The 22,036-nt window shown below is 41.7% G+C and overlaps 2 protein-coding genes across 2 annotated transcripts; both read left to right on the top strand.

Moving 5' to 3' along the window:
* The first annotated feature begins 389 nt into the window (after nt 1-389).
* Nucleotides 390-1,331, top strand: LOC134601988 (olfactory receptor 10J5-like). Its single transcript, XM_063446491.1, has one exon. It carries the CDS (start codon nt 390-392, stop codon nt 1,329-1,331), a length of 942 nt encoding a protein of 313 aa, XP_063302561.1.
* Nucleotides 1,332-19,107: 17,776 nt separating this feature from the next.
* On the top strand, nt 19,108-20,064 carry LOC134601987 (olfactory receptor 11A1-like). The gene has a single exon (XM_063446490.1). The coding sequence runs from the start codon at nt 19,108-19,110 to the stop codon at nt 20,062-20,064; it is 957 nt and encodes a 318-aa protein (XP_063302560.1).
* The last annotated feature ends 1,972 nt before the right edge of the window (nt 20,065-22,036 follow it).

The raw sequence follows: 22,036 nt of genomic DNA, 5'->3' as shown, positions 1-22,036 counted from the left end.
TTATGTATTATTTAAGTCTCTGTATTATTTGCATACTTTTGTCAAAAATGTGTTTTTTGTATTGATATATTCATGTGCATATTGATCAACCTGTGTAGAAACCTCACAAGCAGTACATGAGTACATTGAAAAACAGTAAAGTAACCAAGATTTTATTATAATTATTCATAAACAAACAGAATAAAATGTAACATAGTTGACATTAACCTGCATCACCCTTTCTCATTTGGCAGAAATTACAAAAGGATATTCATTGATTGTTGAGAACATTTTAATTGCTTGTCCCATTCCTGGAGAACATAAATGGTTGATTATAGTTAAAGCTACTCCTCACTTTCAATGTGACCACATATAATCTTTTTTAACTGTCCATGTGATATGTTTACACAATGTGCAAGGAAAATCAGACTGAGGTCACGGAAATTCTACTACTGGGATTTAAAAGTGTCTACAACCAGAAAACTCTTCTCTTTGTGCTGTTTCTATTAGTCTACATTGCGATATTGGGTGCAAATCTTATCATCATTGTTTTAGTCGCAATCACTGATCATCTCAATATTCCGATGTTTTGCTTCCTAAAACACTTAGCTTTAGCAGATGTGATACTCACCACAAGTGTTGTACCATTTATGCTACATATCATGATAATGAAAAAGAGGACATTATCAATTGCTGGTTGTATAACCCAACTCTACATTTTTTGTATTTCTGGTTTTGTGCAGTGTTTACTCCTTGCAGTGATGTCCTATGACAGATATTTGGCAATCTGTCATCCACTTAATTACAATTTAATAATGAGTCCTAAAGTCTGTCTCCAGCTGGTTTATGGATCCTGGTTTTTAGTTTTTACATTGATAACAACTGAAATTATTTTAGTTTTCCAGTTACAATATTGTGGTCTGAATTTCTTGGACCATTTCTTCTGTGATTTTGGTCCTGTTGTGAAACTCTCTACATCTGATACATCCACATTGATGCTATTGGACTTTTTCATCTCAATCACATTAATATTTGTCCCATTTGTTTTTATTATCATTACATATATTTTAATTGTATTCACCATCATTAGAATTCCTTCCGTAACTGCAAGGAGAAAGCTATTTTTTACCTGTAGTTCCCACCTGACTATAGTATGCACTTATTATGTAGCTCTGTTTGTAGTTTATCTAATGCCATCTAGGGACAATTCTATGAACTTAAATAAGTTCAGATCTTTGTTGTACATCATAGTCACTCCACTTATGAATCCCATTATATACAGCTTGAGGAACACGAAAATTAGGGTTGCTCTGAGAAAAGTTGTTATGCAAATTATTGTCATAATACACTGAGAACATCAATAAGTGGGTGATTAAACAACAATACGAGAACAATTCTGTTGTCATCTCTTGTATTGTCAAATGTGGGCAGAATTCCTCAACTCCAATACTCATACATATTTTCAGTATTTGACTTTCCAAAATATGTCCTTTCACAACTCCAATATGGACTACCAAGGAAGGAGTACGAAATATTAATGTGGAACTGTTACTCCCCAGGATTTCAGTAGTATGTTTATTTATCTATATCTATATTCAACAAATATGTATTTTAAAGTGTGAGAAATGAAATTACATATAGAAATCCACACCTCTTTATTCTGACACTGTCTACATTGTAGCTCCTTGTCAATCAATGTTCTAAGCTCTGACAGTTAGCATAGAGAAAGCACATTGAGAAGAGGAGAAAAGTGTATATGTATATATACATATATATGTGAGTGTGTGTGTGTTGTGTATATATGTTTTCATGTGTGTGTGTATGCGTGTTTGTTCATACATACATATATTCTGCAGTTTGTCTTGTCCTGCATGCTAAAGTTAGTTGCTCCCTGCCCTGCTCATCACTGGTTTGTTAACTTAAATGTTATTCAACATTCTGCTTATCTCTAAAGACTTTCTCTTTTATTTCTGCCCCCCCCCCCTTATTTTATTGATACCCACCCTAATGTCTTGCTTGACCAATCATCACCTCCTCTGTGCATCTCCATTCCATAGCTTTTATTGCAGTCCTGTTTTGACCCTATCATCTGTCTTCCACAGTCAGAGTTTTAAAAGACCACTTCTAGCAAACCTGAACAGTGCTCAGATTCCTGCCCACCCCTCCCCTCACTACCCCACCCCAAGTTCCTTACTACATTTATAGATAGAATCCCACACACAACTTTAGATTATTTCAAATAGCAGCTGCAAACACTACCAGTAATGAGCACAATTCACCTTCTCAATCCCTAACACTCAGTCCTTCTCCTTACTTCTGCTCATTCTCCTTTCCTCTAATTACCTACCCATCAATGCTCTATATTATCCTCCTCTCCTTCTCTCTCATCTCCCTCAGGATCAAAATATCCACTTCCACCCACTTCCCTCAACACACTTATATTTACATTAATTTACATTAATCTTTGCTATACTCCCCCCTTCTCTCATCTCAAGCCCTGCACTCATTTCTCTATTCTCTCTCTCCTGCTCTAACCCAATCTCACCCTAGTCGCCGCCCATAAAAACCTATTCACACCTCCTGTCACTATCTCTCCTCCTACTTCTGGCAGCTGGTGACCTCTCTCTCAACCCAGGGCCCCTCACCTCATCTGCTCACACTAAAATAACCAGAAACCATGCAAACCTCCTCCAAATACCCTGCAGTTTATCCTCCTCTACAAAAATTCAGTGTGCACTCTGGAATGCTCGCTCCATTTATAGTAATATCAAATCTACAGCTATACATGACCTCATCATCTCTAACTCACTCACAATACTGGCACTCACTGAGACCTGTTTGTCCCCATCCGATACCGCTACTCCTGCTTCTTTATGTTTTGTGGTCTACAGTTCTCCCATACTCCTAGACTCGACTGTAAAGGAAGTGGTGTAGGCATCCTTCTCTCCCCTCAATGTACCTTTTAACCCATCCTCCCTGCCCCTGCCCTATCCTTTACTTCCTTGAAGTTCACACTGTACGCCTTTTTAAGCCCACTCCTTTAAGAATTGCCATCATCTATCGACCCCCCCGGTCACCCTAAACTATTTATTGAACACTTTTCCTCCTGGTTACCCCACTTTCTTTCCTCTAGCACTCCCTCTCTCATACTTGGGGACTTCAATATCCCTATCAACAAGCTCAACTGCCCTGATGCATCTCGTCTGCTCTCTGTAACCTCCTTCTTTGGACTCACACAGATTTCTACCTCAGCAACTCACACTGCAGGAAACACTCTTGACCTCATCTTCACCAATCTCTGTACCACCTCTGATCTCTCCACTGTTCCATTTCCTTTGTCTGACCACCATCTGCTAACATTTAACATCTGCATACCCCATACCAAAATTTCACCACCTCCAACTCTCCAACCTTGCAGAAACCTCAACTCCCTCGATCTCCAGCACTTCTCCACCAAACTCCAAACACTCCTTTTACCCATCTCAAATCTTAACTGCCCTAACTCTGCAACCTCACTCTACAACTCCATTCTCTCCTCTCAACTTGATATCATGGCACCTCCTACAGTTAATTAAACACAGCAAGCGCCCCCAATTACAACCCTGGCACACCAAGCTGACCCGTTACCTCCAAAAATGTTCCAGAACTGCTGAACGCTGCTGGAGAAAGTCTCACTTTGCATCTGACTTTGTCCACTATAAATTTATGCTGCGCTCCTACAGCATGGCTCTTTCATCTGCAAAAGTAAACTACTTCAACACCCTGATAAGCACACTGTCCCATCAACCCAAACACCTGTTTCACACTTTTGATGCTCTTCTTCGCCCTGTAACTCCTTACACCACCTTGTCTGCCACAAACTTTGCATCTCATTTCACTGAGAAGATCTCTACAATCAGGAAAGAGATCTCTAATATCTCTCCTATCAATACATCACCCAACCCCACTCCCCCTGCCATCCTATGCTCATTTGCACCTGCTAGAGCACAATAGGTTCCTGCTCTGCTCCTGTCCTCCTGCCCCACCACCTGCTCCCTCGATCCTATTCCCTCGCATCTCATCCGCACTTTGTCTCCCTCTCTTGCTCCTCCTCTCGCTAACATTTTCAATCTCTCCCTTTCCTCTGGCACATTTCCCTTACCCTTCAAACATGCAACCGTAACCCTGATTCTGAAAAAGCCCAACCTTGATCCCAACTCCCCATCCAACTACCGCCCTATCTCGCTACTGCCATTTGCCTCCAAGATCCTCAAGAGAGTTGTGTACGCCAGATTGACAGACCTTCTTGAATCCAACTCTCTGATTGACCCCTTTCAGTCTGGATTCTCTGCTGGTCACTCTGTCGAAACTGCTGTGACCAAAGTATCCAACTATTTAATTGCTGCTAAATCTCGCGGCCAATACTATCCTAATCCTCCTTGATCTTTCTGCCGCCTTTGACACTGTTGATCATCAACAGCTTCTTCACATTCTCTGTAACTTTGGTCTACGGGATACTGCTCTCTCCTGGTGCTCCTCCTACCTCTCCCAGTGCTCTTTCAGTGTTTCTTTCTCTGGCTCTGCCTCTTCTTTCCAACCACTCTCTGTCGGCATCCCCCAAGGTTCTGTCCTCGGCCCCCTACTGTTCTCTATCTATACTGCCTCCCTTGGTAAACTCATAAGCTACTTTGGCTTCCAATTTCATTTATATGCAGATGACACGCAAATCTACCTGTCCTCCCCTGATCTCTCTCCACCCACCTTGACTCGTGTTTCTGACTGCCTCTCTGCTATTTCCAACTGGATGGCTGCTCACTTCCTTAAACTCAACCTGTCCAAAACAGAACTTCTAGTTTTTCCTCCCTCAAGTGCTGCTACTCCCGTGTCTGTCTCCATCCAAGTCAACGGCGCTACTGTCACCTCTACCTCGCAGGCTCGCTGCCTAGGGGTTCTTTTTGATTCTGGCCTCTCTTTTACTCCTCATGTCCAATCGACAGCCAAATCCTGTCGCTTCCAACTCAAGAACATAGCGCGCATCCGCCCATATCTAATGCCGGACGCGTCTATGGTACTGGTTCATGCTGTTGTTCTCTCTCACCTTCTCACCGGTCTTACATGTTCCCAGCTTGCACCGCTGCAATCTATAATGAATGCAGCTGCAAGGCTTATTTTCCTGTCCGGTCGCACTTCCCATGCCTCCACGCTCTGTCAGTCCCCGCATTGGCTTCCAGTTAGATATAGGGCCCAATTCAAAATTCTGGTGCTTGCTTACAAATCCCTACATAATGCTGCTCCAACATACTTATCCTCCCTCATACACAAGTATATCCCGTCGAGACCCCTGCACTCAGCCCAAGACCTACGCCTATCCTCTGCCCGGATCCCCACCTCTGATGCTCGCCCTCAAAACTTCTCCAGGGCTGCACCTATTCTGTGGAACTCCCTTCCCTCCTCAATCAGACTTTCACCCAGCCTCCACTCCTTCAAAAAATCTTTGAAAACTCACTTCTTCATTAAAGCGTGTTAATGAAACTGTCACCAGGCTTCTCATCCCCCACCCCATGACACCCTTCTTGCAACTGTCAAAAAGGACCCACCAAGCACTCAATAAACCCTTCTCTAACAAACTATTTAATTCCCATACTTTAACCCTTTGTGTCACTATACCTCACTCTAGCCAGGGCCGTCTTTAATTTTGATTGGACCCTGGGCAAGCATTTACATGGGCCCCCCTGACTGTATATAGATACACACAAATACACTACCTGACACACATGCAGATACACACTGACCGCATATAGATACACACAAGAACATACAGATACACACACACACACACACACAGATACAAACACTGACATACATGCAGACACAAAGGTACCCACACTGACTACATATAGATACACTGACACACATACAGACATACAGATACACAACCTGACACACATGCAGATATACAGATACAAACACTGACACATACAGATACAGAGACACATTCTGACAGACGTACTGACACAGGCAGCCATACTGAAATACACATACACAAAGACATACTGAACCACACAGACATACAGATACACTGATAGACATACTGGCACATATACACACAGACAGATGGACATAGTGAAACATACATACACTGACAGACATATTGACAAACACAGACATACAGAACCACACGGACACTGACAGACTCACACATAGACATTCTGTCACACATACACAAAGACAGCCATACTGAAACACACATACACACATACATACTGAACCACACATAAACTGACAGACTCATGCACACACAGACATTCTGGCACACATACACACAGGCAGAAAGGCATACTGAAACACACATACACACAGATAGACATACAAATATACTAACACACACATACACTCAGACACTCATGCAAAATTTGATAACCACCCTCCAGTTTCTTACCTTTTCCTGGAGGGTGGCTTCCCTGGGGTCCAGTGGGCTGGCTGGGGTGGCTGGGAGTTAAGCTCTCGCTCTCTCCCGGCATGGCCCCCTCCGGAGCAGCTCCTTCCTCCTGCGCAGCTCCTGTTTCTATGGGAGAAAGTGACGCGCGGCAGTGCTGCCGAAAAGCAAGGGCCTGGTCGCGCTGTTAAAGCGCCACAGCGCCGACCGTACCCCTGCTGACACAGGTGCACCGGGTGGCCCAAAGTGCATAGGCCAACCGATGGGCCCCCATAGTTTGTGGGCAGAGGGCAAACAGAGCAGCTGCCTTGGTCCCACCCATCAGGGACAGGGTATGGGGCAACTGCCCCGTTTGCCCCGCGTTAAAGACGGCCCAGCCTCTAGCATGTAAGCTCATCGAGCAGGGCCCTCAACCCCCTCTGTTCCTGTAGTCCAGTGGTCTGATCTCAATTATGTGTCTGTTAGTCCACCCATTGTACAGCGCTACGGAATTTGTTGGCGCTATATAAATAAAATAATAATAATAATAATAATAATAAATAAAACAATGCTGCCCTGGTTTTGACTTGTCTGAACTGGATTCTGATGTAATTTGCTAAAACGTTTCAGAAAAATTAAAATGAAGCAGCATATCACATGACATTTTTTAATACAAATTAAGGTGACAGTGCCTGTGATGAGAGCAATCTCGCCACATTGCATTTGAGAAGCCTGGTTGCCTGCCTGCTGCCTTTGGACTATGGCCCTGGGAGATTGGGCCCTTCAGAAAAAGTGCTCGTCCCTAACAGAGTGCATGTCACTCTTTCGGGCCCTTTAATTATTGTAGGAGAAGGATTGGCACTTTTTATATGGCACTTCGGATGCAGCCGAAGTGCCGAAGTTGTCGAAGTTGCTGAAGTGCCGAAGTTACCGAAGTTGTCGAAGTCGTCGAAGTGACCGGCATCGGACAAAGGACCACGTGGCGGCGGCCATTTTAACTTTGTCGAACACCGCCGACCCTTACCATCGCCTCCACTTCGACAACTTTTTTCACTGTAATAGATTGAATAGCATTTAGTTGTCTGCAAGCGTCTCTGTGTCAGGCCTACAGCGTGTACTCTGCCAACCTCTGCCAGTGCACAGTGCCACTCATATCTGGTGTCACAATAGCATGCATTTAAAAACATTTTTTTTTCACTGTAATAGATTGAATAGCAGTTAGTTGTCTTCAAGCGGGTGTGTCAGGCCTACAGCGTCTACTCTGCCAACCTCTGCCAGTGCACAGTGCCACTCATATCTGGTGTCACAATAGCGTGCATTTAAAAACCAAAATTTTTTTTTCACTGTAATAGATTGAATAGCAGTTAGTTGTCTGCAAGCGTCTGTGGGTCAGGCCTACAGCGTCTACTCTGCCAACCTCTGCCACTGCACAGTGCCACTCATATCTGGTGTCACAATAGCGTGCATTTTAAAACCCCAAAACTTTTTTCACTGTTATAGATTGAATAGCAGTTAGTTGTCTTCAAGTGGGTGTGTCAGGCCTACAGCGTCTACTCTGCCAACCTCTGCCACTGCACAGTGCCACTCATATCTGGTGTCACAATAGCGTGCATTTAAAAACCCAAAAACTTTTTCCACTGTTATAGATTGAATAGCAGTTAGTTGTCTTCAAGTGGGTGTGTCAGGCCAACAGCGTCTACTCTGCCAACCTCTGCCAGTGCACAGTGCCACTCATATCTGGTGTCACAATAGTGTGCGTTTAAAAACAAAAAACATGTTTTTCACTGTAATAGATTGAATAGCAGTTAGTTGTCTGCAAGCGTCTGTGTGTCAGGCCTACAGCGTGTACTCTGCCAACCTCTGCCACTGCACAGTGCCACTCATATCTGGTGTCACAATAATGTGCGATAAAAACAAAAAACATGTTTTTCACTGTAATAGATTTAATAGAAGTTAGTTGTCTGCAAGCGTCTGTGTGTCAGGCCTACAGCGTCTACTCTGCCAACCTCTGCCAGTGCACATTGCCACTCATATCTGGTGTCACAATAGCGTGCATTTAAAAACCCCAAAACTTCTTTCACTATCAAAGATTGAATAGCAGTTAGTTGTCTTCAAGTGGGTGTGTCAGGCCTACAGCGTCTACTCTGCCAACCTCTGCCAGTGCACATTGCCACTCATATCTGGTGTCACAATAGCGTGCATTTAAAAACTAATTTTTTTTTTCACTGTATTAGATTGAATAGCAGTTAGTTGTCTTCAAGTGGGTGTGTCAGGCCTACAGCGTCTACTCTGCCAACCTCTGCCAGTGAACATTGCCACTCATATCTGGTGTCACAGTAGCGTGCATTTGAAAACAAATTTTTTTTTTCACTGTAATAGATTGAATAGTAGTTAGTTGTCTGCAAGCGTCTGTGTGTCAGGCCTACTGCGTCTACTCTGCAAACCTCTGGCAGTGCACATTGCCACTCATATCTGGTGTCACAATAGCGTGCATTTAAAAACCCTAAAACTTTTTTCACTATTATAGATTGAATAGCAGTTATTTGTCTTCAAGTTTGTGTGTCAGGCCTACAGCGTGTACTCTGCCAACCTCTGCCACTGCACAGTGCCACTCATATCTGTTGTCACAGTAGCTTGCACACATAGTACCACTAATCCCCAAAAAAATGACAGGCAGAGGCAGGCCACACTGCAGGGGCTGTCGTGGTCGTGGTGATGTGATTCCCTTTTGCCCTAGAATAATACCCAGTGTTCAGAGGCCACATACCCTGAACTTGAAAAGGTTTGAGGACATAGTTGACTGGCTAACACAGGACACCCAATCTTCTCCAGCTTCCGTTCGGAACCTTGACGCACCATCCTCCTCCAGCTTAGCTTCGGGCACCTCACAAGAGTTGGTGCCGCCACCACCAACACTAGCACCACAGCCGCTTCACTTTATCTGTCAGAGGAGTTATTTACACATTTGTTTGAAGAAATGAGTGATGCACAACCATTATTGCCAGAGGATGTAGATAACAGGGATATGTCTCAGTCAGGCAGCATTACACACATGGACGTACGGTGTGATGATGATGATGTTGTACCCGCTGCTGCTTCCTTTGCTGAGTTGTCAGATACAAGTGAAGCGGTTGATGATGATGATGCGTCCATGGATGTCACGTGGGTGCCCGCTCGGCAAGAAGAAGAACAGGACGAAAGTTCAGATGGGGAGACAGAGAGGAGGAGGAGACGACTTGGAAGCGGAGGGAGGTCATCGCAAGGAGCTAGTGGCACAGTCAGACAGCATGCATCGGCACCCGGGGTCAGCCCAACAGCACGCCAATCAACGCATGCTGTTGCCACCACCAGAATGCCATCATTGCAGAGCTCAGCAGTGTGGAATCTTTTTTGTGTGTCTGCCTCTGACAACAGCGATGCCATTTGCAACCTGTGCCAAAAGAAACTGAGTCGTGGGAAGTCCAACACCCACATATGGACAACTGCTTTGCGTAGTCACATGATTGCACATCACAAACGCCTATGGGATCAACACATGAGTACAAGCAGGACACAAACTCAAAGCCGCCATCCTCCTCCTGGTCCAGCATCTTCAGCCACGTCAACCACTGCTGTCCTCCTTGCCCCCTCTCAACCATCCGCCACTCCATCTCTCACCAGTTCCCGCTCATCTGCCCACAGTCTGGTTTCTGTCAAGGACATGTTTGAGAGTAAGAAGCCAATGTCAGAAAGTCACCCCCTTGCCCGGGGTCTGATAGCTTGTCTGAACTATTAGCCCGCCAGCTTTTACCATTCAAGCTGGTGGATTCTGAGGTGTTCAAAAAATGTGTACCTATTGGGACACCGCAGTGGAAGGTACCCGGACGAAATTTATTTTCACAAAAGGCAATCCCCAACCTGTACTCGATTGTGCAAAAAGAAGTAATGGCATGTCTGGCACACAGTGTTGGGGCAAGGGTCCATCTGACCACTGATACCTGGGCTGCAAAGCATGGTCAGGGCAGGTATATCACCTACACTGCGCATTGAGTAAACCTGCTGATGGCTGCCAAGCATGGAATGTGTGGCTCTGCAGAAGAGTTGGTGACACCGCCACGACTTGTTGGCAGGCCTGCTGCCACCTCCTCTACTCCTCCTACTCCATCCTCTTCCATAACCTCCTCGGCTGAGTCCTCTTCTGCTGCTGCGTCTTGCTCCACATCAACGGCACCCCCCCAGCTACCCAGGTACTATTCCACATCCCGGATACGGCAGTGTCACGCCGTCTTGGGTTTGACTTGCTTGAAAGCAGAGAGTCACACCGGACCAGCACTCCTGTCCGCCCTGAATGCACAGGTGGAAAAGGGGCTGACTCCGCAGCAACTGGAGATCGGCAAAGTGGTTTGTGACAACGGAACAAATTTGTTGGCGGCATTGAAGTTGGGCAAGTTGACACATGTGCCGTGCATGGTACATATGTGTAATCTGATCGTACAATGCTTTGTGCATAATTACACAGGCTTACAGGACATCTATTTCAGGCGTTCCTACACGGCCATCGTGCACTTTGCAGATATCCAGCGGCGAAAAAACATTCCAACACTCAACACTCCTAATGTTCCACCACCTGCTCCAACAAGAAAAAGCCATTAATGAATATTTGTATGACCTGGGTTCTAGGACAGCCTCTGGGGAGCTGGGATTTTTTTTGCCACGTTACTGGACACTCATGCGCAATGCCTGTAGGCTCATGCGTCCTTTTGAGGAGGTGACAAACCTAGTCAGTCGCACCGAAGGCACCATCAGCGACATCATACCATTTGTTTTCTTCCTGGAGCGTGCCCTGCGAAGAGTGCTGGATCAGGCCGTAGATGAGCGTGAAGAGGAAGAGTTGTGGTAACCATCACCACCAGAAACAGCCTTATCAGCACCGCTTGCTGGACCTGTGGCAACGCTGGAAGAGGATTGTGAGGAAGAGGAGTCAGAGGAGGAATGTGGCTTTGAGGAGGAGGAGGAAGACCAACCACAACAGGCATCCCAGGATGCTCGTTGTCACCTATCTGGTACCCGTGGTGTTGTACGTGGCTGGGGGGGAAGAACATACCTTGTGCAAATGGGGTCTTTCATGCTGTCGTGCCTGTTGAGGGACCCTCGTATAAAAAGGCTGAATGAGGGGGTGAAGCCTAGCAAGCGAGCTGGATGGTCGCACTTCGCATGGGCTCCAGCTACACAAGCCGAAACACGACGATAAAACGAGACACGGCGGCAAGACTTGCAAATAACCAAGCCCGCTGGATTGACAAGATGCTAGTGCACCCAATGTCCCCATTATCGGCACCCGGCAAGCCCAGGAGGTGCCATGGCCGGCTCGGGCCTACTGGAGGAGGTGAGGGGGAAGGACGGCCGCCTTCCCGTCCGACTCTAGGGCCCTCTAGCGTACAGACACCGCTCTCCCCCCCCCTATGGACCGGTGGGGGATATCCCGGTCCCCACCAGAAGGGAGATCCCGCACGCCACACCAAACGTCAGCTCCCGCAGGCCCCACAAGTAACGTGGCGGCGCGGGCCTCCAAAATGGCGGAACTGAGAGACCCAGAAACTCGAGACCCATGACGAAGAGAATTCCACCCAGACTCTGATGCGCATACTGGCGACCCCATCTCTGCACTATTCGACCACTTCTCTTATTCCCCTCTTTCATATCCTCCACATTGGCTGTGAGCATGTCACACATGAATAATACTAAAATGATCAGCAAGCTTCTGCTACTTCCGGGATTTGACCATGGAATGCACATTGGAACGCATGACATCATCGGACGCAATGAAATAGATTATTGGACATGTATGGACGTTTGAGGAGGTATAAAAGGACTGGGGAGGGGGAATTATTATTCATTCAGGATTGTTATTGAACATTGCTAAAGTCCCTGAGGAAGTTATTTAGAAGGACAAAATGCGTAGGACGCCTGGTGGTGATTCTGAGCAACTGCACCTATTGTTTTTAACTTCTATGTAAGTGAATAACTTTTTTTTACGTACTCGATTGTGCACTACAACTTTATCTATTCTTTTGAGTATATGTACTCCAGCCAACACATGGCGATCTGAACACACTGTGAAGACTGAACCATTGGAGGGGATTTATGTTAAATGCATTAATACTTCAGTGAAAGTGTGAGTGGCCATTTGGGAATACAACATTTGTAGCTCATTGTCCACACAGATATACGCTATGTTTTCCGGGTTTTTACAATTGGTTTAGCAGATTATCTCCTATTCTTTGTATAAATTTGACACCGTTGATCATGCTCTCCTTCTTCAAACTCTTCAAACTCTGTGACTCTCTCCCCAAAGGCTCTATCCTTGGTCCCCTTTTATTTTCTTGCCTCTCTTGGCAAACTCATTACCTCATTTGGATTCCACTGCCACCTGTATGCTGATGACACCCAGATATATCTCTCCTCCCCGGATCTCTCCCCTTCCGTCCTGCAACATGTCACTGCTTGCCTTTCTTCCATCTCTGATTGGATGTCCTCCCGCTTTCTGAAACTCAATCTCTCTAAAACTGATACTTGATTCTGGACTCACCTTTGAGCCTCACATTCCATCTTAAAGACATAGCCTGCATCTGCCCCTTTCTCACGCAAGATGCTACCAAGGAGCTTGTCCATGCTCTAGTAAATTCCTGCATGGATTATTGTAACCTTCTCCTAATTAGTCTTCTGAAAAGCCACATTGCCTCGCTACCGTCTATAATGAATGCTGCTGCCAGACTGATTTTCCTCTCTAGTCGGTCCTCTCACACCTCCCCTCTCTGTCAGTCCTTACATTGGCTTCCTGTATCCTATAGGAGTCAATTCAAATGTGCTAACCCATATCTATAAAGCACTGAACAATTCTAGCCCCTCTTATATCTCTTCACAGATCCATAAATATGTTCCTTTTTAGTCTCTCCGCTCTGCCGGTGTCCTTCTCCTGTCCGTTGACAGCACACATACGGCCAACTCACGCTTGCAGGACTTCTCGTGGGCAGCTCCCTTCCTATGGAATAGCCTGCTTAACGCCATCAGACTCTCCCCTAGTCTTTGATCATTTAAAAAGTGCCTTAAAACCCATCTCTATAGGAAAGCTTATGGCCTCCCAGAGTAACCTCTCTTGCTCTCTCTGAAAAGGCAGCACTTTACTCTCTCCTCCAGCTCTGCTTCACTCCCACTTTTTTTGATTTCTATTTCCTGTCCTAAAGTGTTTTATACCCCACCTCCTATAGACTGTAAGGTCATTTGAGCAGGGTCATCTTCAACCTATCGTTCTTGTAAGTTTTCTTGTAATGGTCCTATTTATAGTTAAATCCCCCCTCTCAAAATATTGTAAAGTGCTACGGAATCTGTTGGTGCTAAATAAATGGCATGAATAATAATAATAATAAGCTGCTGTAAAAATATTACATTATCACCTATCAGACCACACCTAAGTTTTGTACTATCTCCTCCACCTGGGGGGGGGAATATGTCCAACACTAGGAGTATTAATCTTCCTAAGGCAAACTAAGGCCATGTTTTCACCATCTGTGCACTATCGCACTCCAAATTACGGTTCTTTGTTTATAGTTAATTTATTTATTTTTCTGTTTTTCAGCTTGGAATGAAGGAAAGGGACCTCAGTTAGGAAAAGGGACAAATTAGTAATTTATTACATGTGAGTTTACAGAGGAAGAGGTTCTATTTCAACTGTCAAAAGTAAAGACAAATAAGTCAAGCAGACCTTATGGAATACACCCAAAGTTATTAAAGAGCTTAGTGGTGTACTAGCAAAACCATTAACATATTTATTTAACCAATCCTTGTTAACAGGAGTAGTCCCAGAAGATTGGAAGTTAGTGAATGTTGTGCCCATTCACAAGAAAGGTAATAGGGAGGAGTCGGGCAACTATAGGCCAGTAAGTCTTACTTCAGTAGTGGGGAAAGTGATGGAAACTATGTTAAAGGATAGGATTGTTGAACATCTAAAAACAGATGGATTTCAAGATCAGAGACAAGATGGGTTTACTTCAGGAAGATCATGCCAAACTAATCTTATTGAATTTTTTGATCGGGTAACTAAAATTATAGATCAAGGTGGTGCAGTAGACATTGCTTACCTAGATTTCAGTAAGGCTTTTGACACTGTTGCACATAGAAGGCTTATCAATAAATTGCAATATTTAAGTTTGGATTCCAATATTGTTGAATGGGTAAGGCAGTGGCTGAGTGACAGGCATCAGAGGGTTATAGTCAATGGAGTATATACGAAGCTTGGGCTTGTCACCAGTGGGGTATCTCAGGGATCTGCATTTGGACCCATTCTCTTTAATATTTTTATTAGTGATATTGCAGAAGGTCTTGATGGTAAGGTATGTCTTTTTGCCGATGATACTAAGATATATAACAGGGTTGATGTTCCAGGAGGGATAAGCCAAATGGCAAATGATTTAGGTAAACCAGAAAAAGGGTGAGAGTTGTGGCAACTGATATTTAATGTGGATTAGTGCAAGATAATGCATCTTGGACGTAAAAACACAAGGGCAGAGTACAGAATATTTGATAGAGTCCTAACCTCAACATCTGAGGAAAGGGATTTAGGGGTGATTATTTCTGATGAATTATAGGTAGGCAGACAATGTAATAGTGCAGCAGGAAATGCTAGCAGAATGATTGGTTGTATAGGGAGAGGTATTAGCAGTAGAAAGAGAGAAGTGCTCATGCCATTGTACAGAACACTGGTGAGACCTCACTTGGAGTGTTGTATGCAGTACTGGAGACCGTATCTTCAGAAGGATATTGATACTTAAGAGAGAGTTCAGATAAGGGCTACTAAACTGGTTCATGGATTGCAGGATAAAACTTAAGAGGAAAGGTTAAAGGATCTTAGCATGTATAGCTTGGAGGAAAGACGAGACGGGGGGATGTGATAGAAACATTTAAATACATAAAGGGAATCAACACAGTAAAGGAGGAGACCATATTTAAAAGAAGAAAACCTACCACAACAAGAGGACATAGTCTTAAATTAGAGGGGCAAAGGTTTAAAAATAATATCAGGAAGTATTACTTTACAGAGTTTGTAGTGGATGCATGGAATAACCTTCCAGCTGAAGTGGTAGAGGTTAACACAATAAATTAGTTTAAGCATGCGTGGGATAGGCATAAGTATTTAGAAAATTGGGCAGACTAGATGAGCCGAATGGTTCTTATCTGCCATCACATTCTATGTTTCTATGTAAATATTACTCAAATTATGTGATTTTAATACTACTTTTCAACGTGCACCCCATGCATAGGGTAAATGTAACAAAAAAAACCTCAAAAAAAAAACTGAATGGCAATAGTTAACAAAAAATTAAAATGGACCAGAGTGTGGTATCAAAAGAATAATAACAAAGAGAGATAAGGGCTACGCCAAAAAGACCTTATAACATTTCATAATTAAAATATGAGGGTAATCCAAACAAAAGAGTCTTAACTGGAATGATCTTACTCAGAAGTGCTTGGTCAGGAACAATGTCCTCACTGTCATTGCCCGGGCAGATCCACTCATATGAAAAGATAAAACAAATAGAGAACCAAATAGTGTAATATGTCCAGTCTAATATAACAAATGATAAAAAGATGGTAATAAACTCACATATATTAGAGCTATAGCTAGCTCTAGTGTGAAGAGCGTATAGTGGTACAATCCCCGCTAATGGGATATGGGGTAAACTTCCTCCATCAGGGGTATGTTCAACACTCAAAAAGTAGGGTAAAAGGAGACAACCAATAGTGCTCAATGGATAAAACAATGGTATTTAACATATATATAAAATGGTACTCACAAGGAAGGAGCAGTCAAACTGCTCCTTGATGATAGCATTAGTGGTATGATCCCCACCTAGGATTACTTGGAGTCCAGGATGATAAAATGCCAGGTAAAAAGTAAAAACAATATAAAGTGTATAAAAAGATGATTGGCACAAGTAAAGTGACCAAAAAAATCTTTAATAGATTAAAATACACAATACAAAATATCCACAACGTGTTTCGCCTTACAAGGCTTCTTCAAAATGGAATAGGCTTAATATATGCACAATATAAATAGAAGGGATGTGCATGGGCAAAAAATTTGGTTTGGTTCGGCACTTCAGCAATGTGTGATTTCGGCAATTCGGCACTTCGACACTTTTATTCAGCACTTCCGAAATTCAGGACTTCGGCAATTCAGCACTTCAGCAATTCGGCTTGGTTCGACACTTATAAAATTCTGGACTTCGGCAATTCAGGAATTCTTCACTTAGAGACTTCGGCACTTTGGGACTTCGAGAATTCAGGAGTTTAGCAATTCCCTAAACCTTACCCTACCCCTAACCTTATCCCTACCCCTAACCCTAACCCTATCCCTAACCCTAACCCTACCCCTAACCCTATCCCTACCCCTAACCCTATCCCTATCCCTATCCCTAACCCTAACCCTATACCTACCCCTAATTCTAGAGCTACTCCTAACCCTAACCCTAACCCTAATGGTATTACTTGGAGAAGGAGAATTGTGGAATTAGGGATATAGGTATGCTTTTGTGGTTTGAAAGCACCGATCCACAAATAACTGTGGGGAAAAACTGCAATGTGATTTTAGACTCACTTCTAGATTGCTGGAAAAAGGTCAAAAAGAAGTAAAAAACTCCTAACCCTAACCCTACCACTAACTCTACCCCTACCATTAAACCAACCAAGCCCTAACCCTACCCCTAACCCTACCCTTAACTCTACCCCTTACTCTAACTCTAACCCTAACCCTACCCCTAACCCTACCCCTAACAATAAACCCTAAACCTACACCTAATCCTAACCCTACCCCTAACACTAACCCTTCCCCTAACCCCTTAATTTTCCCTCCCTCTTCTGTTTTGCCACTTTTCTGAATTACGAAGCACTTCAGCACTTCAGCAATTCTGCACTTTGGCAATTCGGTTCGGCTTGGCACTTCGGAAATTCGTCAATTTGCCAATTCGGACATTCGGAAGCAAATGAATTGCACATGTCTAATAAATAGTATAGTAACATTTAATTTATTATATGAATGATCTCCATATGTTTTAAATTGTGTCATATTGCAAGAATATGAAAAAACATAATATAAAAACATAATATTCAATTATATCATTTTTCAGTTGTAGGGTAAGAACTTCTTGATCCAAGGATAAATCTGACTGCCATTCTGGAGTCAAGAAGGAATGTTTTCCTAGTTTGTTGGAAGTGCTTTAAATTGTTTTTTTTTTGCCTTCGTTTGATTCAACAGCAAAAAACTGAAGGGAAGAAGATTGAACTTGATGGACACATGTCTCTTTTTAACCTATGTAACTATGTAATGTATGGAGTCTTATTCTGTAAACGTCTGTCCAGCAGGAGTTTGTGGCATAAGTAGTTTATTATGCAGGAGCAGTTACATTCATACTATACCAGATATCTCCTCCAAGAATATGATCTCATCTTCCATCAAAGAACATTTTAGAGCCCACAAAGTCATGTTATCAACAAGTGAGAAAAGGATCAAATTCTACATTTATCATATATTTTAATATTCTTATATTATTAAAATATTTTTTCTACCCTTGTAAATAATATATATACAACAAGTAGATTTTAGAAAATATGCATGATGAGTGAAAAAATATTAAAAATAAATGTTACTGAAGACTTGATTTTATGGGTTGCCAGTTATTGAACAAGAACTGATTTCAAGCAAAAATCTTAAACTCGTTTGTGGAATAAAATAAACAATTATTTGTTTTAGTTTGAATTACTTAACCAGTCTGTTCTAATTAATGTGTTTTCCTTTTTCTCTGTTGGGACAATAATGTATTTCTCAAGGCAATTAGGATACTTCTAATGCTTAGTTCTGAATACTATAAAAATGGGAATTTTAAATGCAACAGTTTCCACATGGAAAGGTAAGTTGGAGTTGTCACTGGACTCGCGTCAGTCCAGCTCTATATTGTGAGAACAAATAATGGATTAGATTTCACATTGAAAACATGTAAATAGAAAACATTGTCGTGTATATTATTTTTGTGTACAGACGTTTTATAGATTTAGTGTAAGAGAATAAATGCTAAGTTCCATATTTTATAATTATAATTTCCTGGGGAACAAATCTTTATAAATATTAAGCTCTGGAGTAATTGAAACATTTTACCAAGTGTCTGAATTTTAAACTGATGAGCAATATATAACTTAATTTCTCCTGTGAACGTGATCATGTTTTGCAAATAAATAAAGTAGCCGATTGTGAGAAGACAGAGCTTTCACCATTGTAATATGTGATCTATATGTGATAAATCTATGGTAGCCACCTGGTATAAATGTCATAAAAACTAAAACATTGCTTAACATCTATTAAGCTATTGTATAAATCTAACATATCACACTGTTCATTCAGTAAACATAGTAAACAATATCCACTGACTATATGTGATATTTTCTCTATAAAAATATGACAGGCTGATTGTCTAATGAAGGAATAGGCAACCTTTGGCATTCCAGACATTGTCAGCATTATGTCTGTAATAGCATTTTGGGAAAAGCATTCCACAACATCTGGAGAGCAAAAGGTTGTGTACCCCTGGTCTAATGGGTTGTAGACAATTAATATATTAGCTTATCATCTTTGTTTGACATAGTCTGTCTTCAAAGTGACACCAGGAATTTATTTTTTAGGAGAAAGACCATCAAATTATCTGCCCATGTTATATGTTTACACGATATGTGAGGATAACCAGACTCAAGTCCCAGAGTTTCTGCTCTTGGGATTTCAAGGTTTATACCATTTAAAAGGCCTTCTCTTCATGCTGTTCCTACTAATCTACACAGCAATACTGTGTGGAAATCTTCTCATCGTCGTACTGGTGACAACTATTGACCATCTCAATGTTCCAATGTTTTACTTCCTCAGAAACTTAGCTTTAACTGATTTGTTATTCACCACAAGCGTTATGCCACTTACACTAAATATTATAATAATGAAAGAAAGGAGAGTGCCCCTTGCTGGCTGTTTAACTCAACTCTATATTTTTGGCATTTTTGGTTATGTGCAGTGTTTACTCCTTGCAGTAATGTCCTACGATAGATACCTAGCAATTCGCCAACCATTCCGTTACACCTTAATAATGACTCCTAATGTTTGTCTCTCACTGGTTTCTGGGTCCTGGTTGCTAGTTTTTATTTTAGTATCCAGTGAATTTGTGATAATTTCCCAGTTAAAATTCTGTGATCTCAATCATTTAGACCATTTCTTCTGTGACTTTGGTCCTGTAGTGGCACTATCTACATCTGACACATCACTTTTAATGACATTGGACTTCGTCATCTCAGTCAATATGATATTTGTCCCATTTGTTTTTATTGTCATCACGTACATTTTAATTTCATTTACATTTATTAGTATGTCTTCTAAAACTGAAAGGAGAAAGTTCATCTCCACTTGTAGTTCCCACCTTAGCACTGTGTGCACTTATTACGTGACTCTTATAGTAGTTTATATAGTTCCATCTGGGGAGAACTCTGTCAATGTGAACAAGTTCAGATCGTTGTTGTACATTTTAGGGACACCATTAGCAAATCCTATAATATATAGTTTTAGAAACCAAGAAATTAGGGCAGCACTGGGAAAACTATTTAAATATATTATCATATCCCACTGAGTATAATATAAATAACTGTAGGGGAACAGTGAGGGACAATCTGTTTATTCAACTGTGAGACGAATAATAAACTTTTACTCTATGTATCTATATGTTCAATATGTCTGTATTTGAAAAATATAAACTAAATTCCAGTTAAAACTTTTTGTTAACTTTTTTTGCCTGTCAAAATTTCATATATTCAGATAGATATTGAAAACTCATTTAAAATAGATACAAGTAAAATTGGGGAAGGTTGTATCTAAGTATCACCAGGTAAAAGTAGTATAATAATGTGGTAAAATTAATATTGTTTTAGTTGTCATGGAAATAGCTATTTTTTTAAAAAATATTGCCACAAAAACAATCATACACTGTGCGACTCTAATAGATGTTCTAATTGATGTCATGCATAATGGGGGTCTATAACCACAGAGCACCTCATGGACAAAAATGCCAAGATTTGTTTTTCTGATGTATTCATGCATTTCATCGATCAGCATTTTTTTTCCTGACGCTGCAATTTCCATTTTTTTAAATGGAATGTTCTATCCACCTAAAATGCCAGATGTGAGCATCATTTGGCAGCTATATTTTTCCTTTTTGGTGTTTTTCTGTTGTTGTGTGATTTTTTAGGTGATTTTTTAGGTTCACACATCAGGAGCAGCGGATACATCAAAACAACGCAATGACACAATGTACAGACTCAAAGCCATTGTACAATCTAAAGTTACAATAAAGCAGATGTTCAAGTATGTATATATACATTTAAGGAATGTAGCTGATTCTTCCCACCAATCATATACTTTTCTTAACATAGCACATTGACTAACTCAGAGACCATTGCAGAAGTAGAGCAGGTCTACACATGGAGCCTCTGCTTTCAGCAAGACTTGTTGAAACTGGAAATAGCTTAATCCGTGAGACAAGACCAGATTTACTGCTATCACCACTGTGTCCATCACATCCTTTACATCCTTCTAATGCCTGATGTATTGTAGGTGTATTTTGTGAATGTTATGTTCAATTCCAGAGGCTTCAAGTGTCTTTGAGTGGAACCCCGACACCCGATTGTGCCCTTAACGGGGAAAAGTTGATCAAACTCCTCACAAATTTTAAATGATGAATTTACTTCACTTACACATACTGCAACCTGAGCAGTGTCTTGGGTATCTGTACTTTTATTAAGTGCTCTAGTAATGTTATGTCAATACCAACGTTTGTTTTTCTTGTTTACAGTTTTTATATTACCCTTCTTTGCATGCCCATTAAACTCACTCAATTTTAAATGTTTTGTCCCATGCTTGCCTGATGTTGAACTTCTTCTAAACGACATTAGTGAATAGCAAATTCGGCACATGGGTATGTTGATGTGTTGTGTAAGAAGTATTATTCTACCCAAGTGTCTCAGAATAGTCGGCACTCAGCAACTACCTTCCTACATTTTATGCCATTGGTTTTTGCCCAAAAGAAAAAAAATTACATATACCATTTCTACTATTGCATAATATTTAATATGTGTTCATTTGTATAAATTCAATGTGTCTATAAATTATGTGCTTAATATTTATGAATAGCTTATTTAAGAAATAGATTGATATAGTCAAAATCTCATTGTATTTACATTCACATTTTTTTTTTAAAATAGAATGTTATATCCACCTAAAATGTCAGATGGAAGCATCAATTGGCAGCTATATGTTTCCTTTTTGGTGTTTTTGTAAGAATTTTTAGGTTCACACATCAGGAGCAGCGGATACATCAAAATGACACAATGACACAATGTGCAGACTCAAAGCCATTGTACAATCTAAAGTTACAATAAAGCAGATGTTCAAGATGTATATTTACATTGAAGGGATTAGCTGATTATTCCCACTGATCATATACTTTTTAAAACTATCTTTATTGTCCTACATGAGCAGCATCTACCTTTTTCCATTCTCATTGCCCAATATGTAGCAGTGTTGTCGTTTTTATCATTGCCCCCTTT

This window comes from Pelobates fuscus, chromosome 3 (assembly GCF_036172605.1).
Source record: "Pelobates fuscus isolate aPelFus1 chromosome 3, aPelFus1.pri, whole genome shotgun sequence".
Taxonomy (NCBI): domain Eukaryota; kingdom Metazoa; phylum Chordata; class Amphibia; order Anura; family Pelobatidae; genus Pelobates; species Pelobates fuscus.
Note: the sequence above shows the minus strand (reverse complement) of the source record. Positions and strands in the feature narration are given on the sequence as shown.

Bases quoted from the DNA above. Each gene is read 5' to 3' on its own strand.
- LOC134601988 (XM_063446491.1), top strand. From the start codon at position 390: ATGTGCAAGGAAAATCAGACTGAGGTCACGGAAATTCTACTACTGGGA.
- LOC134601987 (XM_063446490.1), top strand. From the start codon at position 19,108: ATGTTATATGTTTACACGATATGTGAGGATAACCAGACTCAAGTCCCA.